This window comes from Rhinoderma darwinii, chromosome 3 (genome assembly GCF_050947455.1).
Source record: "Rhinoderma darwinii isolate aRhiDar2 chromosome 3, aRhiDar2.hap1, whole genome shotgun sequence".
Taxonomy (NCBI): Eukaryota; Metazoa; Chordata; class Amphibia; order Anura; family Rhinodermatidae; genus Rhinoderma; species Rhinoderma darwinii.
In genome coordinates, this window is record NC_134689.1 from 232,432,887 (window position 1) to 232,452,686 (window position 19,800).

General features: G+C 43.0%; 1 protein-coding gene across 3 annotated transcripts in view; it reads right to left on the reverse strand.

Moving 5' to 3' along the window:
• The window catches only part of CHCHD3 (coiled-coil-helix-coiled-coil-helix domain containing 3), a 209,727-nt gene that overhangs the window by 49,832 nt on the left and 140,095 nt on the right, over positions 1–19,800 (reverse strand). For all 3 annotated transcript variants that reach the window (XM_075855097.1, XM_075855096.1, XM_075855095.1), the window contains one exon: positions 4,047–4,117. In XM_075855097.1, the coding sequence (XP_075711212.1) occupies positions 4,047–4,117 (71 nt within the window). The remainder of the gene's footprint in view (positions 1–4,046; positions 4,118–19,800) is intronic.

A 19,800-nucleotide genomic window follows, 5' to 3' on the forward strand; every position in this document is an offset into this window, starting at 1 on the left:
ATCACCCCATTTAAAAAATTACCCCCTCAAAGTATTCAAAACAGCATTTAGAAAGTTTAACCCTTTTAGTGTTTCACAGGAATTAAAGCAAAGTGGAGGTGAAATTTACAATTTACATTTTTTTTAAAGAAAATCTGTTTTAATTCATTTTTTTCTGTAAAACAGAAGGTTTTACCAGAGAAACGCAACTGCATATTTATTTCCCAGATTCTGCAGTTTTTAGAAATACCCCACATGTGGCCCTAGTGCGCTACTGGACTGAAACACAGGCCTCAGAAGCAAAAGAGCACCTAGAGGATTTTTGGGCCTCCATTATATTAGAATATATTTTAGGCACCATGTCAGGTTTGAAGAGGTCTTGTGGCACCAAAACAGTGGAAATGGCAATACCCCATAGGTGGTAATAAACTGCTGTTTGGGACCCAAAGCAGGGCTCCGAAGGGAAGAAGCACCATTTGGCTTTTGGAGCTCATGATTTGCTGTAATGGTTTTCAGATGTCATGTCACATTTGCAAAGCCCTTGAGCGACCAAAACAGTGGAAACCACCCAAAAGTGACACCATTTGGGAAACTACACCCCTGAATGAATTTAATCAAGGGGTATAGTGAGCATTTTGACACCACAGTTTTTTTTGCTGAATTTAGTGGAATTAGTCTGTGAAAATGAAAATCTAAGTTTTTTTTCTAATAATCTGAGCAAAACCTACATTTTATTATATTTTCACAATAGATAAAGGAGAAAAAAAGGACCCCAACATTTGTAACAAACTCTTTTGAGCACGGCAATACCCCATATGTGGGGATAAACTGCTGTTTGGACCTGAAGCAGCACCATCTGGCTTTTGGAGCTCAAAACTTGCTAGAATGGTTTTTGGATGCCATGTCCCATTTGAAAAGCCCCTTCGGGACCAAATCATTGGAAACCCCCCAAAAGTGACTCCATTGGGGAAACTACAACCCATAAGGAATTTATCGAGGGATGTATTAACCCACAGGCTTTTTGTGGAATTATGCTGTGAAATTGAAAATTTAATTTTTTCAGACAAGACGTGGACATTTTTAATTTTTACAAGAAATAAAGGAGAAAAATCACCCCAACATTTGAAAAGCAATTTCTCTCGATTATAGCAATACCCGTTATTGGGTCATAAACTGCTGTTTGGACTTACGACATGGCATGCAGATTTTGATGGTTTGGTTTTTGGGCGCCATTTTGTATTTGCAAAACCCTGAGGTACCAGAGTACAGTGTAAGCCCCCAAGAAGTGACCCCATTTTAGGAACTATAACCTTCATGGAAATTATTTGCCTGTACATATGATGATGCTCAGAAGTGAAGAGCACCATGCGCATTTGAGGTCTATTTTGGTGATTTTTACAGCATTGACCCACAATTACTGGGCTCTGAGGTCAAATAGTAAAGCAAACCCCCAAGTGGTGACCCCTATTTTGGAAACTATACCTCTTAAGGCATTTCAATGGGTGTAGTCAGCATTTTGACCCCAAATTTATTTTTCCATTAGAAATTAACGCGCAGCGGATGGTGCAAAGTGAAAATTAACATTTTCCACTTATGTGCCCAGTTTGTGCCACCGAAGACAAAATACCTAATAAAATGTTAAGCGGGTTCTCCAGAGTATGGCGATGCCATATATGTGGATGTAAACTGCTGTTTAGGCACGCTGTAGGGTTCAGAACGGAGGAAGCGCCATTTGGCTTTTGGAGTGCAGATTTAGCTTGGTAGTTGTTCTGTCTGGGATTTTGACGGTATTTCAGTTTATAATGTGGGGACATATGTAAGCGGTGCGGAGTACATCAAGGCATAATGAGGGTATAATAAGGCGGTAAATAAATAATAATTCATAGATATGTGGCCGGTGTCGCACTGATAAATGGTGCCCGATCTTATCGGCTTTTGGAACACACTGCACATTTTGCCATAGTATGGGAGCCATAATTTTTTCATTTTTTCGCCAACGGAACGGTGTGAGGGCTTATTTGTTGCAGGACAATTTTCAGCTTTTATTGGTGCCATTTTGGTGTACATGCGATTTTTTGATCACTTTTTATTTATATATTTATATATTTATAAATAATTTATATATAATGTACACCAAAATGGCACCATTAAAAGCTGAAAATCGTATCGATTACGGCAATACCAAATGTATATAGTTTTTTTTTTACGTTTTGCAGAATTTGCACAATAAAATCACTTTTTTTTTTAAAAAAAAACAGTTTATATTTTGTCACCATATTCTGAGAGCCATACATTTTTTATTTTTCAGTCAAAAAAAGCTGTGTAAGGGCTTGTTTTTTGCGGGACCAGTTTTTATTGGTACTGTTTTGGGGTACATGCAACTTTTTTTTTTGCGGTGATTACAGTGCGGGAAAAATAACATTATAGTTTAAAGTTTGGGTCGTTGCGCACTTGGCGATATCAAATGTGTACTTCTTTTTTTTTTAAACCTTTTCATTTTTTCCCTATAATAAAAAGACTTATAGGAAAAAAGGCAGCGTTTGTTTTTATTAACTTGAAATGTATTTTTACACTTTTATTAACTTTACAGCTTTTTTTTTTTCCCGTCGCACTAGGGTACTTGAGGGCCTGCACCTCTGACCTTTTTTCTAATGCATTGCACTACCCACGTAGTGCAATGCATTAGAGCAGTCAGTCATTCACGGACAGCAAGCCTATTAGGTCCTGTCCCTGGACGGGGCCTAATAAGCTAACGTACGTGGCCATTGTTAGGCCTCCGGTAGCCATAGTAACTAGCGGCATTCCTCACTATCACATCGCGTCGATTTAGATCGCTACAAACCAGTAATTTGCCGCGATCACCTTTGATTGTGGCATATAAGGGGTTAATGGCAGGATTCGGTGCTAGCTGCGTTCCTTGCCATTATAGCACGGTGCCAGCTGTAACATACCTGCGCCATCTTCCTTCTGCGATCGGAAGACTTTTAAGCCCCGCCTCCGGGCGGGACCTAGCAGGCTTCCGTACTTGGCAGACAGTAGGCCATTGTTAGGCCTCCGGTCTGCCAGAGCAGTCATCGGAAACCTCGCGATTGCATTGCGTGGTTCCGATCTGCTAGGAATCACCATGGATGCAGCTTTCCCTTTAGAGAACTGCATCTAAGGGGTTAATCGGCTGGATCGGAGGCTAGCTCCACTAGCCATGCACCCACTTAGTAAGTATGGCCTTTTTTGTGGTCTTGAACACAACGTACCGGTTGTATTTTCTATATGAAGTGATTTTATATTCGTTGTGTTTTTATGTCTATTATATAATTTTCTTTTATCAGTGTGTGTGGATTCTGTGGCGGCTATTTAAACGAACCAATTGTACACGCCTATATGCTCCAGAGGAAGCCCAAAGGGGGAAACCAAGGGTCGGGCTGCAGTATTTGGCGTACCGCGTGCTTTTCTATGTAATATATGCCTTACACTCTTATAAGTATGGAATAAAGCGTGGACTTGTTTTCCCTATTCGGAGCTATGGATCAGCGATGAAGTAACATCAATAGTCAGAACGCCGCTGTATTGCTTGTGGAACTTAAAGGCTAACATCGACAGGGAAATACGCCGGTGGAAAGTGGAATTGTCTATTTGAATACAGGCTGAGGTATCAGTGGATCGTCTATGGACATATTGGACTCTTCTTTCCAATAACCGTCTGAGCGGTAAAGTAATCTATATTTTGCATTTATACTCTATTTGTGGTGTTGAGGATTTCACCTCATTTACCTACTCCGGTTATTGTTAATCGAGTGACGAGCAGAGTTCTGTTCTTTATATTTGAACCAGTACCTTGTGTTGCGTTAAGTACCTGACAACAACGTACGTTGGATGTCGTTAAGGGGTTAAAAGCCATGTACACATTTGGAAGCTACTTTTTTATTATCATCAAATCAACGTGTTGTTTTTTTTAGGTAACTAACATGTCAGAAATTTGTTGAACGTTTAGTTACCCTTTAACACTATTAAATTCACAAGACTTTTTTTTTCGATCACTTACAATTAAACTTATATAAAAGTAGGCTTACTTGAATCGTGCCTCCACAGTGTTTGCAGCGGACTTGTATTGTTCAGTGGTAACTTTATAAAACTGAGCACTCTGAAAACAAAACACAGACGCAAACTATTAGCATTACAAACAGGAACTGAAATCATTTTTAAACTTGATTTTCTGTAATAGACCTGACAAAAAAAAAAGAACTAAAAACTGATGAGTAGAGCTCATATGTATTCAGCCACTTACTAAAAAAAAAAAAACTAAATAACGTCTGGTCAAACCAATTCACTTCAAGAGTCACATATTTGGTTGAATAAGGTCCCCCTGTGTGAAATCAAAAGGTCACATGATCGGTCACATGATATCCGTATAAATACAGCTGTTTCGAAAGGTCCTAGTGTCTGCACCACCACTAAGAAAGAAACAAAGAGCTATCCAAACAGGTCAGAGACAAAGGGGCTTTATCAGCCTTTCCATACCAGTTTTCTAGCATAGAAAAGTTGCGTAAGGCCCAAAAGTCGCAGTTTCTGGTGCAAATGGCAACTTTTGGCCTTTTTTACGCTATCCTCACTGCTTTTATGTGGGCATGGCCTCAGAAAAGGGGTTTACCACGGCAGACCGACAAATTATAATTAATACTAGAATAATGGAAATCTAAGCCAGCTCCTAGTTGGCATACATTTCACGCTATGCGGCATAGCAATGAAGGGGCCATCAAAAAAATGATGCTCACCGCTCCTCTCAACGTGAAGCATTAGAACATTGTATACGATACATCATTGATGACGTTGAGGTTGAGAGCTGCATCGCATAGAAGGCCCTAAAGCTGCTTGGCGTCAAGACCTTGTATGAGCCGCGCTAGAGTGATGAGGGGACCTAGAATGAAAAAGAGGAGCATAGAGGCGAATAATTTTTCTTTTAATTTTATGGCCGATATGGGGGGGAATGGATGGCGTATGGCTACGGCCGTGGCGCCATGATTGTGGCTCCTGGCCAAATGGTGCTTGCGCCTTCTAATAAGAGAAATGGAGTAAACTGCGACACATTTATTAAGATATACGCATGTAGACATCGGCATAAGTTGGGATACACACAGAATTGAAATTTTGCAGGTTTTCCGTGGAGAAATTTTGTAGCGGATTACAGCCCCAGTGACCTGGACAAATCTCATCCACATGCTGATGAACATTTTCCAGGAGGGAATTCGAGTATTCTGAGGATTTTCAACTCCACAGAATGCTCATTCTGGATGTTCCCTGCAAATTTCACACTTTAACATAGAAGTGGTTACATTTGCAACAAAATCCGCACGTAACTTTTGCCGATTTTGCGGGCAGAAACAGTGTAGAAATACAGTGCAAAATATGCAACATTTCAGTCTGGTGTGAATCCAGCCTAAGTGATGTAAACTCTGCACATATTGAACATTTCTTTTTCGGATGTGTGGTACATCTAATTTTCTGATTGGGTCACATTTTTCGCTCAAAATCTAAATTATGGATTCTGTTATGAAAAATTACACTTTACACACACGCATGGAAGTTTGTGTCAAACTGCTAAGTGGAATTTTAATAATGTGCCAGGTGTATAATTTCAGAAGATATGTCGGTACGAGAGTTTAGCAAGATCATTTATTTTGTTTCTTAGGTTTTATTTATTCATCTCAAATGTGTTAAAACTGGCTACCAGAGGTGAATAACGTAAAAAAAAAAAAAAAAAAAAAAAGAAGAAGAGGAAAATCCCTGGCAGTGAAAGGGTTACAGTAAAAAATAAAAATAAAACACTAAATCCATTGTTTCACAATTGAAAACCCACATAGTGCAAAAATTAAAAAAACATATACATTTTTAGTATTTCCGCATTTGTAACGACCCTTATAAAAGTATTAGAAGTACATAAAGTGTTATTTATACCACCGTGAATGCGTAAAAAAAATTTGATTAAAAAAATTGCTGTTTGTTTCCCCCATTAACATCCTCAAAAAAAAGTACTAAAAGGTTACAGAATGAGGCCTCATTTACACGAGCGTAATATACGCGCGTGCTTTTCACGCGTGTCGTACGCACTTATATTACTCTATGGGGCAGTGTAGACGATGCGTGATTTTTGCGCAGTGCGCGTGCGTTGCGTAAAACTCACGACATGTTCTATAATCGTGCGTTTTTCGCGCATCACGCACCCATTTAAGTCAATGGGTGCGTGAAAACAACGCATGACACACGGTCACTCCTGCGTTGCATGCGCGAAAATCACGCATCACTTGTTATGTCCATGAAAAACAGTCTATAAAGCTGGAGAAAGCAAACAAAAACCAGAAAGTGCTTGCGTTTCCACTGCGAGTGGGCAGGGCTAGTGACTGGAGACTGTGAAGGTATCTTCCACTGTGAACATCTGCTGCCATGCCGCGTGGGATGGACGTGGAGCGCCTCCTCGTCCTGGTCCAGGGACATCCAGAAATTTGCGACACTCGCTCGGAGGCGTACCACAACCGGACGGCCAAGGAGGACGCCTGGGAGGTGGTCGCAAGGGAGCTGTTCGGCCAGGAGTGGGAGAGTGGCCGAACCCGTGACCGCAATCGCTCGGGTGAGTACCAGGCATTTTCTGGCAATGCATGTCATCCCTTTTGAAGAACTGGGGCCCTGTATGTGTCTTCTGCGCATTTTCACGAGGAACTTTTGTGGAGCAGGCGCATCACCGTGTACCACGTAACTGGCAGTGCAGGGCCCCTCATTTAAGTGAGAGGTCATAGTTCTGATGGCGTGATATCTGTTTTTTAACTCCAACAGTCCAAGAGATCAAAACACGGTTGCGGAGCTGCCGTGACCAATTCTGGCGTGAAATGGGTGAAAGGGGACGCAGCGGGGACGGCGCATCTCGCAAGCGACCCTATATGTATACCAAACAGCTGATGTTCTTGAAGGACATCATGGAGATGCGCACGTAAGAGTTTCTGCCATTGCATGTGTCTAATGTGTGTTTGCCCATGTCCTGTTTGCCATCGTGTTGTTGTAGGCATTGTTATATATTCTGTTCTAACGCAATTTTGTCATTCTAGAACTACCGACAATTTGGAGGATACCGCAGAGGAGACAGACGTTGGCGAGTCTCGGCCGGAACCTCCTGCTGCCCCTGTCGTGCCCCCTAGCCCAGAGCCGACACCCCTGGAGCCTGCCCCTGGCCAGTCTGCACGGGCCGTCGCCTCTCCGGCAGAGGAGCGCCCCGTGCGTGCCCGCACTCGCCGGGCCTGTGCTCAACAGGCCTACGCAGCGGGGCAAGTCTATAGTTATAGCTATTTGTGTTACCTTGACTCTTATAGACATATAAAGATACATATTATTGGAGTTCTCACGATTCCTGCTTGTGTACATGTTGGTTATCGGGGCAAGTAGATGCCCGGGTCCTAGAGTATCTAAGGCGAGCCGCTGATGAGGACGGGAACGACGCCTTTGGGCGAAGCATAGTTCCCCTCCTCCGGCTGGTCCCCATGGACCGTATGGGCCGTCTGCAAGCGTCGATCGGGACGTTGATCGACGCTTCCAGACCGCCCCACAATCCGAACGTGTGCTTCACGGCCATTGAACAGTGGCGCAGTTCAGTCATGCCGGCCACCACGCCCCAGGTGCCGGGCCCATTCCACCCAGGCCCCCAGATGCAACGCCCGCATCCCTATATGCGCCCTATGGCTCCCCACTTCCCTGGCCCAACATACCCCGGGCAACATCAGCACCACTATGCTGCCGAGGAACAACCTACACAGCTCCAGGTCCAGCATAGTGGTGCTGAAATGCAGGCCTATTCGTCCCTGGGCCACCAGTACCAACACCTTTAAGTGTGTTGGAGGCCAGAATTTGACGCCACAGTTTTTTTAGTTGCAGGGATGCCAACTCGCCGTCCTCTTTTTTGTTGGATGTATATTATACACCATGTTGGTGTTTTTTGTTTGAAGAAAAATTTTGGGGCTTTTGCAAAACCCAGTATTAAAAACTTGCATGTTGAATGGTTATATTTCGTGTTGTTTTTCATTGATACCCCTCAACACAATGTTTGGGCCACATTTCCTTGGCCTATACCCTCGCACAACTCTGGGATTTGGGTCCAATGCATACACACGTGATATGAGGTTTTATTTAATCACTCGGGGTTTGATATGGTTTGCAAGAGGTGCGGACGTTTAGGTGCTGTCATGGGCCCCGAGGCAAACTATGTACACTAGCAATTGGACTTTCCAAACTTTAGCCCACACAACATTCTATCTCCAGAAAGAAGGTTGCAAACTTTCTAAAGTCCTGCTCAAACCCCGACAGATCTAAGGTCGCAGCCCGCGTCAAGACTCCTCTTGTTTTGCAAGTCCCTAACCCAAGAACAACCACGAAAAACAGAAAAACCCCAGGCCACATGTGACGTGTGTAGGGAAGCAGACAAACAACAGAGAACCCTTCAAAGGTCATCACGCACCCACGGTGCGGCTCCAGATCGACACTCAAAATATGCCGCCAAAGTATCCCTCACGCGAAGCCAGGATGAGAGAGATCGGCCGAGAGGAATAACCCGGGACACTGAGGCTGCTGCCTGCATGTGTAAGGATATTTGCTGCATCAAAGGTAGCATCATTAATGCAGCAGAAGTTATGCAGACCGAGACACAATTCTATAACACGTGTCACATTCTGCATGGACAATTGCATTGTCGTCCCAAAGACACGCCACATGCGCGACATAATGCCAAAGGCACATTCGACACATCGACGAGCTCGGCAGAGGCGGAGATTATGGTGCTAAACCTGCTTCTCCCAGCAAGCAGGGGTTGGGCCAGCTGGCCTATTTGTAGGCTGGCTTGCCATGAATCTCCTCTGCGTTTTTGACGCGCGTTGAAAACGCTAGTCGTGCGCGCGTTTAAAACGCACCAACGCTGCGTATACGCAGCCAAAACGCAATGCCAACGCGCGCAACACGTGGCGTTTTTTGCGCGCGCAAAACGCTCACGCTCGTGTAAATGAGGCCTGAGTTGTGTGTACCATTAAAAAATAGCAAATATAAAGCCCTTATAAAGCTACTTTGATGCAAAAAATAAAATAAAAATTACAGCCCTTTGAATGTGGCGAATGAAAAAAAAAGAAATTATTTCTATAAAAAAAAAAAGTTATCTATTGTGCAAAAGTAAGAAAACAAAGAAAAGTATACATAACAGATACTGGTTTAAAGCACAATGACCTGTAGAATATAGTTACAATTTTATTTATACCGTACAATGAACGGCGTACAACAAATAATAATAATGAAAAAAAACTTAGAGCAAAATTGCATTTATATTTTGTTTCACCATTTGCAGCCCCCAAAAACAGAAATTAACCCTTACCCGTCGCTAATCTGCAGATTTACGTTGGAAAAGGCTTCTGAAAAATGGCGCCCGCTCAGAAGCCGAGCAGGCACCATAGCCGCTGGGTCTCTGCTGTGTTGAACAGCAGGGACCCAGCGGCACGGTTTGCGATCAGAAAAAATTCTATTCGCAAACATTTAACCCCTCAGATGCCGGTGTCAGATGTGACCACTGGCATCTGAGGGGTTTTTACTGCCTCTTTCACTTTGGGGGCTAGTCACAGACCGTGGGAGCCGGTGCATTCCTAGAGCAGCTGGGAGCCTTGTGAACGATCCCAGCCCAGCTCTAGAAAGTTTGCTATTGAGACCTGCCTGAGGCAGGTCTCAATAGCAAAGCACAAATTTTGCCATAGGCTGCAATATCGTGATATTGCAGTCTATGGAATAAGCGATCTAATTATCGCAATTTTAAGCCCCCTAAGGGGGGGGGGGCTAGAAAATGTTAATAAATAAACACAGAAATATAAAAAAGTTACAATATGGTGATGCAAACATTTTTTCTCTTTCTTTTAAACAATTGAATTTTTTTTTTTAAAGTTGCGAAAACTTAACAAAAGCTATATAAATTTGGTATTACCATGATCGTACTGACACGCAGAATAAAGGTAGTGTATTTTCACCGTATTGCGAATACCATAACAACGAAACCGACAAGAAAATGGCGGAACTGCTGTTTTTTTTCCAATTCCACCCCATTCGGAATTGTTTACCAGCTTCCCAGCACATCACACAAAATTAAATATTACCATCAGAAAGCTAAATTTGTCCCGTAAAAATTAAGCCCTTATATGGCTGCGTCAATGAAAGAATAAAAAAAAAGTTATGATTTTTTGTAGGCGGAGAGGAAAAGACAGAAGCATAAAAACGAAAATTTGGTCCGGAAAGGGTTAAAGTTAATGAGTTTCAGGCAACCAAAATTGGTAACACTTAGGGCGGATTTACACGAACGTGTAATACGTCCGTGACCTATGTTATTCTATGGGGCCGTGCAGACAGTCCGTGATTTTCACGCGCGTCGCACGGACCTACACTACCATTCAAAAGTTTATGGTCACTTAGAAATTTCCTTAAGAAAAGCACCGTTTTTTTCAATGAAGATAACGTTAAATTAATCGGAAATACACTCTATACATTGTTAATGTGCTAAATGACTATTCTAGCTGCAAACGTCTGGTTTTTAATGCAATATCTACATAGGTGTATAGAGGCCCATTTCCAGCAACCATCACTCCAGTGTTCTAATGGTACATTGTGTTTGCTAACGGTGTTAGAAGGCTAATGGATTATTAGAAAACACTTGAAAACCCTTGTGCAAATATGTTAGCACCGCAGTAAACAGTTTTGCTGTTTAGAGGAGCTATAAAACTGACCTTCCTTTGAGCTACTTGAGAATCTGGAGCATTACATTTGTGGTTTCAATTAAATTCTCAAAATGGCTAGAAAAAGAGAGCTTTCATGTGAAACTCGACAGTCTATTCTTGTTCTTAGAAATGAAGGCTATTCCATGCGAGAAATTGCCAAGAAACTGAAGATTTCCTACAACGGTGTGTACTACTCCCTTCAGAGGACAGCACACACAGGCTCTAACCAGAGTAGAAAGAGAAGTGGGAGGCCCCGCTGCACAACAAAACAAGTACATTAGAGTCTCTAGTTTGGGAAATAGACGCCTCACAGGTCCTCAACTGGCAGCTTCATTAAATAGTATCCCCAAAACGCCAGTGTCAACGTCTACAGTGAAGAGGCGACTCCGGGATGCTGGCCTTCAGGGCAGAGTGGCAAAGAAAAAGCAATATCTGAGACTGGCTAATAAAAGGAAAAGATTAATATGGGCAAAAGCACATAGACATTGGACAGAGGAAGATTGGAAAAAAGTGTTATGGACAGACGAATCGAACTTTGAGGTGTTTGGATCACACAGAAGAACTTTTGTGAGACGCATAACAACTGAAAAGATGCTGGAAGAGTGCCTGACGCCATCTGTCAAGCATGGTGGAGGTAATGTGATGGTCTGGTGTTGCTTTGGTGCTGGTAAAGTGGGAGATTTGTACAAGGTAAAAGGGATTTTGAATAAGGAAGGCTATCACTCCATTTTGCAACGCCATGCCATACCCTGTGGACAGCGCTTTATTGGAGCCAATTTCATCCTACAACAGGACAATGACCCAAAGCACACCTCCAAATTATGCAAGAACTATTTAGGGAAGAAGCAGGCAGCTGGTATTCTATCTGCAATGGAGTGGCCAGCGCAGTCACCAGATCTCAACCCCATAGTGCTGTTGTGGGAGCAGCTTGACCGTATGGTACGCAAGAAGTGCCCATCAAGCCAATCCAACTTGTGGGAGAGGCTTCTGGAAGCATGGGGTGAAATTTCTCCCGATTACCTCAGCAAATTAACAGCTAGAATGCCAAAGGTCTGCAATGCGGTAATAGCTGCAAATGGAGCATTCTTTGACGAAAGCAAAGTTTGAAGGAGAAAATTATTATTTGAAATAAAAATAATTATTTCTAACCTTGTCAATGTCGCGACTATATTTTCTAGTCATTTTGCAACTCATTTGATAAATATAATTGTGAGTTTTCATGGAAAACACAAAATTGTCTGGATGACCCCAAACTTTTGAACGGTAGTGTATGTATGTATATATATATATATCTCCAAAGAAAAGAGAACAAAGCAAAGCTCAAAAAAGCTTGGGTTTATGCATTCAGCATCCACTACAACGTTTCACCTTCTCTAAGATAGATTTCTATCTATACAATCTATCCATCTATCTTTTTTTCTATCTATGCAGAGAATGTATTGGTGTGTAACACTTTTTTTTCACAGTATTATTCTGGCAGCAATTCTCTCGAGTCTCTTCTTCTCCTCACACTGAAACAATGTGTGAGGAGAAGAAAAGAGGCAGGAGATTTGCTGCCAGAAATGTCAAAATAAAACAAATGTGATCGCTGTGATAGGTTTTCACAGCGATCACATGTTCAGGGACCATCAGATTGGTCCCTGATACTCTGCCCAGTGCCCAGAGCTGTTCGTAATAGCGTGAGCACAGGGCTGTGTGCACGCAATTGCGTGCACACTATATTTTGCATTGAAATGCATGTGATCGCTGTGATTGGTTGTCACAGCGATCACATGTTCAGGGACCAAAAGATTGGCCCCTGAACCTCTGCCCATGGCTGTTAGCAACAACCAGGGCACAGGGCTGTGTGCACGTGATCGTGCGTGCACACTCTGAAGTGCCGCCGTAATTAATCTATACGGCGGACTTCAGAGACCCTGACCGCTGGCCGTAAAAACACAGCCAGCGGTCGGGAACCTGTTAATGTAATTATTGTTAATTTTATAAAAAAATTACTTTATAATACACTGGAGTCCATGGGATATGTCATAAATGTCAGATAGGTGCGGGTCCTGCCTCTGGAACCCGCACTTATCTCTAGAATGGGGCCCCCTACTCCCAGTTCTAGTATTTTGTGCTCACGCAGACTCCCGGCCATCGTGTCCAGGAAGCATAGATAACAAGGATCGCTAGAGAAGCTACTTTTCGTTTTATACAAAGTGCATGCTATCTGGATGATGTACTAGCATAGGTATTGTGTACTTTTTTTTTTTTTATCTGCTTCGGTCAGACTTTTAGCCACAAGCGTCATGTATTTTTATACATGTATATTTATGTATTTTTTTTATTTTAAACATATGTACACTTTGATGCAAAAATGAATGTAGACAACTATAAAACGCTTAGTGGCATTTTACTATGTGTAAGGTGTCTACTTTCATACACTGTATGCAGGTATAATATAATTGTTTTTTTAATTCACGTTTTGTTTATGTAAAAAAAAAAGTGAAAAATTTGTTATGACAACAGAAAAGTTAAAGTAATGTCAGTTTATCTTTAAAGCTCCATTAAAGTTAAAAATTGAGGTCAGAATATACAAAAAACACATTACTTTCTGTCTTGAAGATAAACAAACTGAATTTAAGCCCTTTGAAGTCCATTTTAATAAGCCATTTATTTCACGCTTATCAGAGAAGCAATCAAATACTGGAAAGGTCGTCATTCGGATATCAGAAACAGGCACCACACTGATCGTGAAAATAGCTTCTTTGACCCAAAAACATAAGACCGCATTTTCAAAACACAACCATTTCATTTGGGGTTTTATTTTTATTAGATATGAAGAGAATGCAAGATACATGTAATGGCGGAAGGAGGTGAAGGGAACAAGTGAGCCCTAATCTACCCACCGCCCTGTCCCTGCCTACTTGCAACGACCCGCCCTAGGCGACGGGGTACAACTTGGCAGCGGTCCCTACGCTGACTAAGTGCAAGGGGATACAAACAGGGAACAAGCAAGGGAAGGGGCAGTAGCCCACGGAACACAGTGAGGGAACGGAGTGGTGAACGAGCAGTCAGGATCAGGATGTAATGAAGTATACAAACGCAGAGCACGGAGCAGGAAGAAAGCCGGGGGCAGAGCGAAGCAGGATAAGCGGGAACTGAAGCAAGGCTGAAGCACGGCAGAAGCAGGCTGGAGCAAGGCAGCAGTGGGGCCAGGAAACCAGGAAGAATCACAAGCAATGAGGAAGAGAAAACGGCAGGTATAAATGGACAGGGGGCGGAGCTAACTCCGACTGACCAGGCCGCGATAGGCTCCCCCACTCCTGAGCCTGCCACCCTGATTGGTGGGAGCAGGTGTCAGTCTAAGAGGTCTGGCCTCAGGTGTCGATTGATTAATCCTGGGAGTATCCACAGACGTAGTGCCTGGCAGATCCTTTACAATACAAAGTGAAATACTGCAGGGTGTAACCTTACCTCACTAAGGCTCTGTTCACATCTGCATTGGGGTCCCGTTCTGACGTTAGGTCGGAGCTTTCCGCCAGAACGGGACCCGTCATTTTGCCGGAAGCAATAGTATTGCCTCCGGCAAAACGACGGATCCGGTGCACAAAAGAGACAAACGGAAACCACGGGCACCGGATCAGTCACCATTGAAATTAATGTTGATGGAAACGGAAACCTCTGGTTTACGTCGTTGTCAGTTTGTGTCTGCTCAGGGTCCCGTTCTGACGGAAAGCTCAGACGGAACGTCAGAACAGGACCCCAATGCCGATGTGAACAGATCCTAAAACGGACACGGATATATTAAAACAACAATTAACCCCTTCCCGACATTTGACATATCCATACGTCATAGCTGGCTAGGGGAAGTATGGAACGGGCTCACTAAGTGAACCCGCTCCATACGATGCGGGCGTCGGCTGTATGCTACAGCCGATACTTTATAGTAATGAGCAGGATCGCGCTCGGTCAATAGCGACTGCGGCATTTAAATCATTAGAAAGAGGGGGGCGACCCCCTCTAGCAGCTCATCACTCCCCCTGCAATGCAATCGCGGGGTGGCGATGGTTGCTATGGCTGCCTGCGGGCCCAATGAAGGCCCCCAGGTCCGCCATCTTTGTTTTCCTACTAAGCCCTTCCTCTGGCAGGGCTTAATAAAAGTCGGTCAGAAAGATGATATACTGCAATACATTAGTATTGCAGTATATTGTGCAAGCGATCCAACGATCGCTGGTTGAAGTTCCCTAAGGCGGGATTCACACGACAGGGTTTCCCGGACGGGTGCCGGCCGGTCATAAATCGGCCGGCACCCGGCTGCATTAGGAATAACAGACCCCTAATGGGGATATTCACACGACCGATTTTTTGACGGCCGGGAAAACCGGCCGTCAAAATATGGGACATGCTCTATTTTCGGCCGGGTGCCCGGCCCCCACAGAAGTCTATGGGGCCGGGTAATACACGGCCATCACCGGAATGTGTCCCGAGTGATGGCCAGGTCTACCGCCGCTCGCGCACTCTCTCTCCTCCTCCTCACAGTGCAGAGTGCATGTGAGGAGGAGGAGGGTCTTTTATTGCTCGCTGTAGGAGTCGGAATCCCCAATCCCCGGCCAGGGATTGGGGATTCCGCTACAGGAGAAGGTTCGTGACTGCACTGTCCATATATGAACACAGCGAAGTCACTCACTTCTGCAGTGGAATCCCTGACTCTATGGCCGGGGATGCCGCTACAGGAGAAGTGCGTGACTACACTGTCCATATATGGACACAGTGACGTCCCTCACTACTGAAGCGGAATTCCCGACCTGTGGCAGGGAATTCCTCTCCAGGAGAAGTCAGTGACTACACTGTCCATATATGGACATTGAAGTCAGTGACTTCTCCTGGAATGGGGGGGGCTGGGTGGCATCGCCTACAGGGGGCAGGGTGGCATCGCCTACAGGGGGCAGGGTGGCATCGCCTACAGGGGGCAGGGTGGCATCGCCTACAGGGGGCAGGGTGGCATCGCCTACAGGGGGCTGTGTGGCATCGCCTACAGGGGGCTGTGTGGCATCACCTACAGGGGGCTGTGTGGCATCGCCCGCGAAAAAGAAGTGCATGTCACTTCTTGGGACGTTTTTGGAGCAGTTTTTCATTGACTCTATAGAAAAACAGCTCCAACAACGGCCGTAAAAAACGTCTGAAAATCAGGAGTGGTTATCCCTTGAAAACAGCTCCGTATTTTCAGACGTTTTTGATTTTGTGTGCGCTCATACCCTTAACTGTTTTTGAATTGCGTTAAATTATACAATTTGTAATGGTACCAATTCAACACAGTTCAAAGCCATATAGAAAAAAACTTGTACGTTAAAAAAAAATATATATATATTTGTTTAACATGGGAGTCTATGGACGACAGATGGCTGACCGATAGCAACCGTCCGAATCATCCATTGGAGGTATAATTTTTTTTTTCTACATGTTTCTTTAAGATCTAGCCCTATGCATTTCAGGTTTAGAGAAATGTTAAAGGAGGACACATTTGTACACATACACACACCATAACATTAACCCCTTCCCGACATCCACCGTATACATACGGCGCTGTCAAGAAGTGCTTCCCGCAAAATGCCGTATAGGTACTGCGCAACGGGAAACGGTCATCGGTGCTAATTGCACCGTGACAAAGTAAAGATGGCTTCTAGCAGGCCTTCTCTACTACTCGTCCAGGGTGCCTTTTCGGCCCCCCGCTTCGGCTATCGCTGCTATTGGTCAGAGAATTCTGACCGGCCAATAGCAGGCATTTTTGTTAAAACTATGCCATGGAGTCACAGGGCACAGTTAGACAGTGGTGATAGGTGATGTCTAAGACAACACCCATCACCACCGTCACCTAGGGAGGTGGCAGTGATGCCACCTCTAGGAGCGCTCTGATTGGTCGGTCATTACAGACCGACCAATCAGAGCACCGGCGGGTGTTTGGAACATCGAGACCGCTCTGCACGCCGCCATTCCAGTTTGAGTCAGCGTGCGGAGCGGTTGAGAGACGGTCTGCTGTGGCTTTGCTGGGATTTGTAGTGCGATCTGCGCTACGGTGTATAAAAGAGTGTTCTTTCTTGCTACTTCTCTCTGATCACCAGCAGTCTGTTTTTTTTTGTGATCAGACAGATTTTTTTGGCCCTTTCCCTGTCCTTGTGCCTGTCCTTCTCCCTGTCCCAATCCACCCCCCTTTCCCACCCCACCCCCTCCCGGTCCAAGTCCTGTGCCCACTGAGCACTTATCAGTGACCACCATCACTGATCAGCATCTGGGCTCAATTTTTGGCGCAGGATTTTTTTGTTGAATTTGTAGTCTCCCTGTGTGCGCCCTGCGGCTGCGAAGTGCTGGTTAGTGACCGCCATCACTGATCAGCATCTGTGGGTTTTTTTTTTCACAGGTTCTTTCTTTGTACCTTTTTTTCACCCACATCAATCACCTGTGTGTGTCCTGCGACCACTAAGCGGTGATCTGTGACCGCCATCACTGATCGGCATTTGTGCTCAACTTTTGGTCCATGAATTTTTTATTTCTTTCCAATTATAAATTTGCACAATCTACCTGTGTGCACCCTGCGGCCACAGACTGCTGATTAGTTATCAGAATCTGTGGTAATTTGTTGACGCAGGTTTTTTTTAGGTCTTTTTTTCACCCGCACCTTTCCATAGTGTGCGTCCTGCGCTGCGTGCTGATCAGTGACGCACATCACTGATCTGCGCCAGAAAATATGTTTGTTTTTTTTTCTAATACACTATCAAATTTAATATATAATAGTAGTTAGGTGTAGCTAGTAGGTAGGGAGTTAGGGTAGCATACGCCAGCGTTAGAAACGTTAATTTAGATCTAGATAGATATATCTAGCACATTTTTTTTTGCAGATTTAGTAGAAATTTACCGCAGTTCAGATAGACTACAGATTTTTTTTTTTAGTAATAGATAGCGTCAGTTACTGACGGACGTTCAGGTTTTTTTTTTACCGACGTTCGTCCAGTAAATTTTTAGAGTCTAGTTTTACTGTAGCACGTTAGACTACAGTTTTTTTTTTAGTAATAGTTAGCGTCAGTTACTGACGGACGTCCAGTTGTTTGTTTGTTTTTTAACGGACGATCGTACAGTAAATTCTATTCTTTTTTTTTTTCTCCTTTTCTTTTAAAAATTCTTATCTTCTAATTTCTGTTCACTATACACGTGTAAAAACACTACACACCCTCGTGTAAAAATAAAAGTTGATTACACGTGTTTCAACATCACACAACCCACTGTAATAAATCAAAATGTCTCAATCGTCCAGAAGGATGTATTCTGTCAAGGAGGCATACGCCATCATTGCCTCTGACACGGATTCGGCCAGCGAGGGAGACGAGGAATATTCCACACTCCTTTTCGTTTCGTCCCCTTCCTCCAGTGATGAGGAACCCCCCCCAAAAGACGACCCCAATGATTGATCCCATGTGGACTCCACTCTACGAAAATTATGAGCCTCAAATTCCAGATTTTATAGGCAGCTCAGGAATTCAGTTTGAGACTGAAGGCCTCACAGAAATTGACTTTTTCAAAGACTTTTTCTCTGAGGAGTTTGTTAATTTAATCGTGGCCCAGACGAATCTGTACGCCCAACGATTTTTAACCCAAAACCCTACTTCATCATTTGTTAGAGATACCTATAAACTTGTAGGGTCAATTAACACATAGTCATTGAGAAAACATGTATAAATTTTATTGAATATAACAATATGACAAAATTAAAAGATGAATCATGCTGAGCATGAAATAAAACGTCTGGTTTATGTTTCGATTTACTATCTACAAAAGAAAGTAATAATAAAATAAGTTAAAATATGTATGTATAGACCATAATATACATATAAATGTATAAATAGAGAAGTATGTAAAGAGCAAATCTTAACGTATTTTATTCGAAAAAATTCCCAGTATAATATCTATATAATAAAATGTACAAAAAATGTGTGTGACAGATATTGCAAAACATCATGTGTGAAAAAATAATAAATGTGAAATATATATATATATATATGTAATGATAATGTGGAAAAAATATATGAAAGTCATCTGATGTTATAACAGTTTCGTGCAGTTATCTTTGGCAAAATACTTATCCTCGTCTTGTTGCACGCTGTCATCTATGTTTCTGGCTAAATCTGATTGATTGATTCTTTGCCTTGTAGTCCACATATGTATATTTTTTCATGACTATGCTTTTGTTATCCCATGTCCTCTGCAATCGACAGACGTTTTATTTCATGCTCAGCATGATTCATCTTTTAATTTTGTCATATTGTTATATTCAATAAAATTTATACATGTTTTCTCAATGACTATGTGTTAATTGACCCTACAAGTTTATAGGTATCTCTATCAATTATTTAGGGCAATACACCAAGGTTACTTGGTTTCATTATAGGTCTAGTATAAGATACAGCTACTTATATAGTATACAATTATACACACATATATTTTGCTAATATATTTTTCTAGACCCTCCCTGCATGTACCAGTAGGTTTATGTTGGCTAACTTTTTGCTGTGTTCCTCACAGACTCAAGTACATCAGGATCCATGGATCACAAAGCTAGGGAACGCATCTGGCGTTCCCAAATGGATCAGGTTTTTAACGATGGGTCATCTGAGCGTGTTTTTAATGGTCAAGGGAATATTGGCGAGTTACAGAACAAATATAAGAATTTACTGCATCGCCGTATGAAAATATGGTGGAACAAAATATTCTTGGAGAATTATTCTCAGAGAAAGTTGATACCAAGAGGCCTCAGAGTCCAGATCTTTCCCTCGTTTCCCATTAGTGACACTACCTTTGTTGCTAATTGGGAGGAGGTATGTAACCAAAGCTCATTCAAATTTATGGAATTGCTGGTTAATTTGAATCAGACGACGTTAGACCAACTGGATATGGATATCGAGATAATACAAACCAGTCTAAAAGAAAAAATGACCCCAGAAGGCCTTGTTAGTTTCAATTTTATATTGGAACAACAGTTCAGTGAATGGGAAAAGGAAATCAAAGAAATGAAATCCAA